At 39.8% G+C, this 9,735-nt stretch overlaps 3 protein-coding genes across 4 annotated transcripts; all 3 read left to right on the forward strand.

Moving 5' to 3' along the window:
* The first annotated feature begins 343 nt into the window (after positions 1-343).
* LOC141626538 (uncharacterized) lies at positions 344-9,398 on the forward strand. 2 transcript variants are annotated; one of them, XM_074440290.1, is made up of 3 exons: positions 344-436; positions 7,431-8,406; positions 8,810-9,398. In XM_074440290.1, the coding sequence occupies exon 2, from the start codon at positions 7,463-7,465 to the stop codon at positions 8,393-8,395; it is 933 nt and encodes a 310-aa protein (XP_074296391.1). In that variant the 5' UTR covers positions 344-436; positions 7,431-7,462; the 3' UTR covers positions 8,396-8,406; positions 8,810-9,398. The 2 variants fall into 2 exon arrangements, with proteins under 2 accessions (XP_074296391.1, XP_074296392.1); XM_074440291.1 differs by having other exon boundaries at positions 351-436; positions 7,434-8,406; positions 8,810-9,269.
* On the forward strand, positions 2,125-4,194 carry LOC141629403 (uncharacterized). The gene has a single exon (XM_074442414.1). It carries the CDS (start codon positions 2,125-2,127, stop codon positions 4,192-4,194), a length of 2,070 nt encoding a protein of 689 aa, XP_074298515.1.
* On the forward strand, positions 4,348-4,782 carry LOC141629404 (putative mitochondrial protein AtMg00860). The gene has a single exon (XM_074442415.1). It carries the CDS (start codon positions 4,348-4,350, stop codon positions 4,780-4,782), a length of 435 nt encoding a protein of 144 aa, XP_074298516.1.
* Positions 9,399-9,735: the final 337 nt, after the last annotated feature.

Genomic DNA, 9,735 nt, shown 5'->3' on the forward strand with positions numbered 1-9,735 from the left:
GCTTTCATGGACCCGTAACAGACCCGACCCGAAATGACCAATCCGAAACCACTCAACCCGAAAATGACCCGACAAAATATAACTTTAATTGACTCTAATAGACTTGAAATGTCTCTCTTCTCTTAATCTTTGACCCGAAAATGGCCTGACCTGAATTAACCCGACCCGCTTGACCCGAAACACACCCGACTAACAAACCCAAAATAGACCCGTAACCCGAAATGAACTGACCCGAAAATTTGAGAAACCCGAAATAACCCGACCCAAACTGGCCTGACCCGAACCCGACCCGGTTGACCCGTTTACCAGGTCTAAGACGGTCTTACAAATTACAAGTCCCTCTCTCTATATCTTCTTCTGGGATTTCATGGTCTTTTCTGTCCGCCATTAAAGCTGGAAAGCTAAAGCTCCAGTATTCAATACCAACTAACCTCACGTATGCATTCTCTCTCTCCTCACCATCTCTTTTTACTTATTTATCTCGTAGGGAGTAATTTTTTAGCTGATTGTACTTCATTTTTACTCCTATTATGCGGAAATAAATCCCTAAATCATCCCTAATTACATCATACTAGCTTTTTCTGTCAAGTAATTAATTTTCTTGCTAATTAGAATGTTAATTGGTTGGATTTTAGTTTGATTGCAATTTTCTATTTGGATAAGGTCGATTTAAGGGTAGGAGAGTATTGATTATGTAACATTACAAGTTAAGGTTTGGGAGGATAAAAATGTTAAATGGGTTTTTGAATTGTTGAGCAAAGAGCAATAGAGGCATAGAGCTCTTGATTTTAAGTACTACTCCGTCTCAATATTCGATGAGGTGAACAAGTATCACTCGCTTGTGACCGTCTTTTCAAAAAGACCTCTCACAACCTCTCCCTCACTTGCTCTCCCACTTGAGCTTGTAAGTGTTGGAAATAGAGGCTTTGAGAGCCTTTTTTCTTAGTTTCCATTTGTCCCACATTGGTGAGGAAGTGGGTGTTTTATGGGTTTATATAACACCCCTTCCCTTACCTTATCACTAGTGGTCATGGGAGTCTTTTGTAGAGAACTTTGCGAGTCTTAATTCGAACTGCAGCGCGTGCGAGCCGGCCCGGATCCTGGATTCGTGATTCGTGATTCGGATTTGGCAATGCCGCGCGGCAGGTGCCTATCTTTTTGGGCCGCATCCGAGTTTTGTTTTGGGTTGTGTGTTATTTGTTGAGTTGAATCGATCAGTTGACCGATTTGTCAACAGGAGGGTCATGCTCCACGTTTCTTTATACATTTTCGTCTTGGCTATAAATAAGAGCCCGACTTCTCTATCAAAACACACAGAAAACATAAACTCTCTTCTCTCGTCTTCTCTGCTCTCTCATAAATTTCTGGGTATTGCTAATTAATGTCGTTCCAGGCCTTACATTCTTGAGTGGGCGAGTTTGTAAGGTAGCAGTAGTGTAATCCTTGGGGACTACCGGTCGATGCTGATCGCCACCACGGTCGCACCGGAGAAATAGTTTTTTAAGGCAGCGGTTCCGCACCGCGTCACTACCATTTCCTCTTTCGGTATTTCTAATTCTGATCTTGCTACTGTTTTTCCGTATTAATTAATTACTGCTTCGGGTTTCAGTAATTAGTTCCAACAGTAAGCGGTCTTTTTAAAGTGATGAAAAGTGTCCGTCTTCTATGAGAATTTGTGCACTATATTTTGCTCTAAAATCTTGGTACATAATTATTTAAGATACATCTACTTTGCGCCACTAGCTTGGTCATATCGATAGAATTGAGTGATGATGTTACAGTTAGGGAATTCTGTTAAATAAAGAGTCAATTAAGGAAAGTTGTTAGACAAATAACAGAATTAGTTACTTGCTTAGCTGTCAAAGTAACAGAATTAGTTACTTCATTGAGCAAATACTATAAATAGGCTATCTGTATACAATTGTCATTCATTCTCAATAATAATACAATTCTCTCTCTAAATTCTTCTACCTCTCTCTCTAATTCTATTCTCTCAATTCTCTCGTCTGACACCATTGTTGGACCTTCATCACCATTAACGCAAGCTTGATACAACTGAACCAAGGTTCTTGTATCATTGGTATCAGCTAAGGTATCCTGGCGCCAACACGCAGCAAAGCAAAAATGGAGAATCAAGTGAAAAATTTACAACAACCGCTTCAAGATCAAGCAAAGAAATTGGATGAACAAGCTCAGCAAAATGCTCAATTATGCCTGAATATGACGCAAATGATGAGTATGTTCCAGAATTTGCAGCAACAACTTCAACAGGGTACTGGAATTTCTACATCAGAATCTTCTAATGGTTTGGCCTCGTCAAACAGACATCTAGGGTTTGTTCCTAAACTCAAATTTCCCTCCTTTGATGGCACTGGTATTGTTACATGGGTACAAAAATGCAGTAGGTATTTTGCATTATGTAAAATTCCTGATTCTCAAAAAGTAGATATGGCTTGTTTGAATATGGTAGGAAAGGCTGAATTATGGGCTTCCAATTATTTGTCCATTCATAATAATGTTGCTTGGGAACAGTTTGTGATTGATCTATCTGCAAGATTTAGGGATGATCTTAGCTATAATATAGTTGAAAGATTTAATAAATTGGCTCAAACTGGAACAATTACTGAGTATATTGATGAGTTTGAGGGTTTAAAGGGATTAATGCAGCAAAAAAATCCATTATTGCCTGACAATTTCTTTTTGGAAAGCTTTATTGGAGGTCTTAAGCCAACTATAAAGCCATTTGTTAGAGCTTTTAAGCCCACTAATATGGCTGATGCTATAGAATTTGCTAGATGCCAGGAAGATGCAATTCAGGCCAATTTGTCAAATAAAATGCCTTTTAATAAGCCCTATAATTCTTTTTCCAAACAGACTCCACAATTACTTCCATTATTACCAACACCAAAAATTGCCCCTTTCAAAAATAATGTGACCACCTACCCACCAAAACCAGGGCAAAGAAATTATATTCCTGCTAGTGTCCAGGCACATAAGATGGCAAAAGGAGAATGTTACTATTGTAACCAACCTTGGGATAAGAATCATAAATGTCCTTTTAAAGAAAAGCAAGTCTTTACTGTGGAAGTACAAGGCTCTGAGGAGGAAACTGAACTGGAGGAAGAGGAGATAGTGGAAATAGAACCTGTAGAGGAGCCTTATATTTCTGTTAGTGCCTTGTCAGGAAACCCTGGTTATCAAACAATGAGAGTAATGGTTTTTGTTAATAAAAAGCCAATCCACATTCTCATTTACTCTGGCAATACACATAATTTCATGGATGTAAATCTGGCCAAACAATTAGGGTGTAAGGTGGATAAAATTACTCCTCAAGCAGTAACAGTTGCAAATGGAAATCACTTGGCTTGTCAGAGTATCTGTTGGGTACTGCAGAATCACACCTTTGTGACTGATGCATTACTCATTCCTTTGGGTGGATGTGACATGGTATTGGGTGTACAGTGGCTTAGCACCCTAGGGCCTGTTCAATGGGATTTCAAGAAGCTCATCCATACACAACGGATTAAACTTATTCAGGGAAAGAAAGCTGATAAATGTGTAATGGAATCCACACAGTTATGCTTCTTGCAGCTTATCCCAGACACATTGGAAGGACTTTCACCTTCCTTGGATTTTGATTGCCATGCCTTAACAGCCACCATAGATAACCAACATCCTGTTTTAGGTCAACTATTAGAGCAATACAGGAGGGTGTTTGATGAACCAAAATCCATACCTCCAGTCAAAGGGATATTTGACCATAAGATACCTCTAATGCAGGGGTCAGAACCAGTGAGCATAAGACCTTACAGGTACCCTTTAGTAAAAAGGGACATAATTGAGAAATTGATTCAAGAAATGCTTGAAAGTGGCACTATCCAACCTAGTTCCAGTCATTTTGCATCTCCAGTAGTCTTGGTGGGAAAGAAAGATGGGACTTGGAGACTTTGCGTGGACTATAGGGAATTAAACAGAAAGACAGTAAAGAATAAATTTCCTATTCCTGTAGTGGAGGAGTTGATTGATGAGTTGGCTGGGGCTACCATCTTTTCCAAGTTGGATTTAAGGGCTGGCTACCATCAGTTGAGGGTGCATCCAAATGATGTATATAAGACTGCATTTAAAACTCATGGAGGGCACTATGAGTTCATGGTTATGCCCTTTGGCTTAACTAATGCACCTGTCTCATTCTAGAATTGGATGAATACTACTTTCAAGCCCTTACTCAGAAAGTGTGTGTTGGTCTTCTTTGATGACATATTGGTTTACAGCAGAACACAAGATGAGCATTGGCAGCATTTGGAAATGGTATTTCAAATAATGCAAAAGAATCACATGTATGCAAAAATGTCCAAATGTGCTTTTGCTATGGAAAAGGTGGAATACTTCGGACATTTTATTTCTGGTAAAGGGGTGGAGACGGATCCCAAAAAGGTACAAGCTGTGGTTGAGTGGCCCACCCCTAAATCAGTCAAAAAATTAAGAAGTTTCCTTGGATTAAACTATGCTGTCATCAGCAGGCCCTTGACTAATTTGTTGAAAAAGGGGGCTTTTTCCTGGTCCACTGCAGCCCAAGAAGCTTTTGTAGCCTTAAAAATAGCACTCACTACTGCCTCGGTGTTAGCAGTGCCAGACTTTTCCCATCCCTTCACTGTGGAAACTGATGCTTCAAATGAGGGAATTGGTGCTGTTTTAATGCAGTCTGGTCACCCACTGGCTTATATCAGCAGGACACTAGGGCCAAAATGGATGAAGCTATCAGTTTATGAAAGGAACTCTTAGCTATTGTATTTGCAGTTCAGAAGTGGGAGCAATACTTATCAAGTCACCACTTCATCATAAAAACTGATCAGAAAAGTCTAAAATGGCTCTGCGCAATGAAAATTTCCACACCCTTTCAAGCGATTTTGGTTGTCCTAGGCGATGGGGTTTGACGATGAGATAGTGTATAGAAGTGGGAAAGAGAATCTAGTCACAGATGCCTTGTCGAGTGAGTGCGGCGAATTATTGTATTTAGCCATTTCTGTGGTGAATTCTGATTTAGCCCAGAGAATTAAGGACAGCTATTCTCAAGATGAACACCTGTCCCCTATGTTACAAATGCTACAGTAGTAGCAACCTATAAGCCATTATACTTTGAAGGATGGGTTGATAAGGAGGAAAGGGAAAATTGTAATTGGTTCAGATGAAGACCTAAGGTCCCAGATCCTTATTTGGCACCATTCTTCAAGTGAGGCTGGACATATAGGGAGAGATGGCACTCTGAAAAGGATTAAAGCATTATTCTACTGGAAGGGAATGACTAAGGATGCTAGCTGGTTCATTAAACAATGTCAAACATGCCAGACAGCCAAACATGAGACAGTGGCATACCCTGGTCTGCTGCAACCCTTGCCAATTCCTGAAGAAGTGTGGATTGATATCTCGATGGATTTTATAGCGGGATTACCAGTCACTGGGAAAAGAGGTAATTCTAGTTGTGGTTGATAGGTTAAGTAAATGTGCTCATTTTATAGCACTCTCTCATCCCTTTACTGCAGTACAAGTTGCTCAGGCATATCTAGATAATGTGTTCAAATTGCATGGCTGGCCTAGGAGTATAGTTACTGATAGAGATTCGGTTTTCCTAAGCCAATTTTGGAGATCTTTGTTTTCTCTGCATGGGACTGAGTCTACCACCCCCAGACTAATGGTCAGACAAAGGTGGTTAATAGGTGTCTAGAAGCTTACTTGAGGTGTATGTGTGGGGAACAACCTAAGGATTGGTGTATGTGGCTGCCCTTAGCTTAATGGTGGTTCAACACTCACTTTCACTCATCCACAGGGTTGACTCCTTATGAGGTTGTTTACAATCAGCCTCCACCATTGCATCTGCCCTACCTACCAGGAGAGTCTAAGGTTGAGGCTGTGGATAGGACAATGCAACGAAGGGAAGCAATGGTGAATTCATTAAAACAGAATTTGGTAAAGGCTCAAGCCAGGATGAAGCAGTTAGCTGATAGGCATAGGTCTGAAAGAACCTTTGCTGTGGGAGAATGGGTATGGCTTAAGCTGCAACCTTATAAGCAACAGTCTGTGCAACATAGAAGCAATTAGAAACTTGCACACAAGTTTTATGGACCTTTTCAAATTGCAGCTATAATTGGGAAGGTAGCATACAAACTCAAGTTACCAACATCATCCTTGATTCATGATGTCTTTCATGTGTCACAACTCAAGAAATTCTATGGTACATTACCTATGGCTACCCACGTTCCTCCTTGGTTCCAGTACCACATGCTATTCTGGACAGGAGGTCAGTAAAGTTTCAGAATAGAGCTCAAGTTCAGTATTTGGTTCAGTGGGAAGGTTATACTGCTGCTGAAGCCACATGGGAACCTGTTGAAACCTTTGAGAAGCAATTTCCTCAGTTTGATACTCGTTGACTTGAGGACAAGTCAAGTTTTCAAGGGGGAAGGGATGTTACAGTTAGGGAATTCTGTTATGAATTCTGTTAAATAAAGTGTCAATTAAGGAAAGTTGTTTGACAAATAACAGAATTAGTTACTTGCTTAGCTGTCAAAGTAACAGAATTAGTTACTTCATTGAGCAAATACTATAAATAGGCTCTGTATACAATTGTCATTCATTCTCAATAATAATACAATTCTCTCTCTAAATTCTTCTACCTCTCTCTCTAATTCTATTCTCTCAATTCTCTCGTCTGACACCATTGTTGGACCTTCATCACCATTAACGCAAACTTGATACAACTGAACCAAGGTTCTTGTATCAGATGATACCTTGTCATCAATCAGTTTAGAGAATGTAGATGATAATTTCCATTTTAAGTTGAACCATATACGGAGTACTTGATATTTTGTAGCTTTGTCATATCTATAGAATTGAGTGACGATCCCTTCTTTTTCGTGCGAAGTCTTTAGATGTAATTTTTTCGTTACGAGTCATCTAAAAATAGTCTGTCTTGGTAATTAACGTAGGGTAAGTCTGCGTGAATTGACTCCCTTACCCTGCTTTAGGCGAGAACACTTGAGGCACTAGGGTTATGTTGTTGTTGTTGTTGTTGTTGTTGTTGTTGTTGTTGTTGTTGTTGTGCTGTGGAGGATATCCATTATTTTGAACACATCATGGCTTCTGCATGTCCTGATTGTTTATACACATCAGTTGGTTGTATGTCTTGTACTTTTGTTTTTGGTACTTCAACTTTCTGTCAAACAATACACCCTTTATTTAGTCCAATACAAGAAAATCTTGTCGTGTAAGATACTTGCAGAGGAGTCAGAGTAGCATTGGTTTCAATATGTATTCTAAGAAGAATGGCTTTGACTGGAAGTCAGACCCAATGTACATACATTATTAGTTATTACCCCTTTTTTATATTTATGAAGTACCACTAAATTCATTATTGTGCTATTTGCCTTTTATTTCAGAAGTACCTATTGACGGCCTGAGTTGTCTTGCCATGAGCAATGCTTACATGTCAAGATTATGCATTGTGCATCACAGTTTTGCCACCCCACTGCCACCAAGATGCAACCTTGTTTCACAACTTTTTAAAAGCTTCTCTTCCTGCAGCTCGTTGGCTGTCGCCCCAGCTTGTCCACTTGCCATCAGTCACTCTGTGCTCTCACTGACTGCTCAACTACCTGCAGCCGGTACAACACAACGCTCTGAAGAGTGGTTTGCTCTCCGTAAGGATAAGCTTACAACAAGTACATTTGGGACCGCCTTGGGATTCTGGAAGGGGACGAGGCGACCTGAGCTTTGGAGTGAAAAGGTTTTCCATTCGGATCCCAAACCTCCGGAAGCTTCTAGCATGCGGGCCATGGAATGGGGGGTTCTTAATGAAGCTGTTGCTATTGAGAAGTACAAAAGCATTACTGGACGTGATGTGAGCTTTTTGGGATTTGCAGTTCACTCTGAGCAAAAATTTGATTGGCTCGGTGGATCGCCCGATGGTCTTCTTAGTTGCTCTCAAGAACTGGGGATTCTAGAGGTGAAATGCCCATATAATAAAGGGAAGCCTGCTTTGGCTTTGCCCTGGTCAACAATGCCCTTCTATTACATGCCTCAGGTTCAGGGTCAATTGGAGATAATGGATCGAGACTGGGTTGATCTATATTGTTGGACACCTAATGGGAGCACGATATTCAGAGTACATAGAGAACGTGGATATTGGGAGCTCATGCATGAAATTTTACGTGAGTTTTGGTGGGAGAATGTCATTCCGGCTAGAGAAGCGTTATTAGTAGGCGGGGAAGAAGCAGCCAACTTTTATAAACCCACTTCTAAACATAAACTAACAGGTCTAATGATTTACAAGAGCATTAAGTTGGCAGCTGAGGCTAAATTGTTGTGCAAGGAGATTGCTGGTCATGTTGAATTCTATACATGATGAACCTTTAGGTAATGAATTCTGTTGTGAGTTGTCATTCGCTTCATTATAGAAATTGTTGCTTCACTTTATTTTGCTTTCATATGAATTACAAAAACTTGTTTGGGTGAACACATGAAATGAATTTTATACGACAATTCCTGTGTTTTGAGCAACATACCTGATGCCTGCCAATGGGGCATATCTCCTTTTTGATCTGTCTGAACCTCCCTTAATGACTGGTTAGAATCATGCGACCTAGTCAAATCCTTTGATATAGATAAATTTATCATGCTCTTAAATTAGAAAACATAGCTTTTCCTAAATTAACAGCGCCTTTCTAAAATTTGCAAATATGTGCAAAACGAGAAGCTGAGAATAGAGTTATCTAAAATTGGTAACATGAGATGTTCTTTTATCTGATACTTGTTGCAGGGTAGATTATTCAACCTTTCAGAGAGAAGAGGGAAAGATGGATTCCGGACCCTCGTGGGCTGATCAATGGGACACCCATCAAGACCCGCCTTTATCCAAGGACTATGAAGATAAAAAGAAAGATGCCAACAAATCTGGGACGAAGAGGTTGCAGGAGAAAATCATGAAAATATTTAGCAGAAAGTCTCACAAGTAGCTCATCATTTCACAAAAGAATGTTATTAGAAACTTCATCTTGATTTATTCTTTTTGATGTTCTAGGGGAGCTATTTTACATGTATTCATTGTAATTAGCATTTAAGTTGTGCAACTTTTGTTACGGCTCACCTTCAATGGCAACTTCTGTTCTTTGCCCTTTTGATAGCAGTTGTTTCATCATGTTAGCACCCCGCATATGCGTCATAAGACGAAGACATTGTATATTAACATTACAATTAGGGAGCTCATATTTACTCTCGGAAATGTGGTTCTTCCTTGTGATCCATGGCGAAATTTCTGTTCCACAGGATCTCTATGAGTTGTGAGGAAGAATCATTTTACCACGACATTATTAATCCAATGATACAGAGGTGGTTTGTATGTCACTAAATCTTACGGAGTAGTACATTTTAATGTGATTTCATGTGAAAAATAGATATTCAACGGTCAAGTTTCTAATGATAAGTTTATTGTTATAAGAACACTCATTGTTGGTGGACATACGAGAAAGGAAATACAATGGAAATGAGCACACAACTTCAAAGATATCATCCACAAGATTTCTAGTCCAGTGAAGTGTACATCATGCTGGTGGAAAACACGCCAACCTAACCCTGCAGAAAGATCCTTATACCGAGCGGCATCCACAAAGATACGCAATTTAGCACAAGTCAGGGCACTATGGATCAAATGGAAAATGATGACGCCAATTCTGAGATTATTTAAGT

Source organism: Silene latifolia, chromosome Y (assembly GCF_048544455.1).
Source record: "Silene latifolia isolate original U9 population chromosome Y, ASM4854445v1, whole genome shotgun sequence".
In the NCBI taxonomy this organism is placed as follows: domain Eukaryota; kingdom Viridiplantae; phylum Streptophyta; class Magnoliopsida; order Caryophyllales; family Caryophyllaceae; genus Silene; species Silene latifolia.

Excerpts from the sequence above, each read along its gene's own strand:
- LOC141626538 (XM_074440290.1), top strand. The coding sequence starts at position 7,463 with ATGAGCAATGCTTACATGTCAAGATTATGCATTGTGCATCACAGTTTT.
- LOC141629403 (XM_074442414.1), top strand. The coding sequence starts at position 2,125 with ATGGAGAATCAAGTGAAAAATTTACAACAACCGCTTCAAGATCAAGCA.
- LOC141629404 (XM_074442415.1), top strand. The coding sequence starts at position 4,348 with ATGTCCAAATGTGCTTTTGCTATGGAAAAGGTGGAATACTTCGGACAT.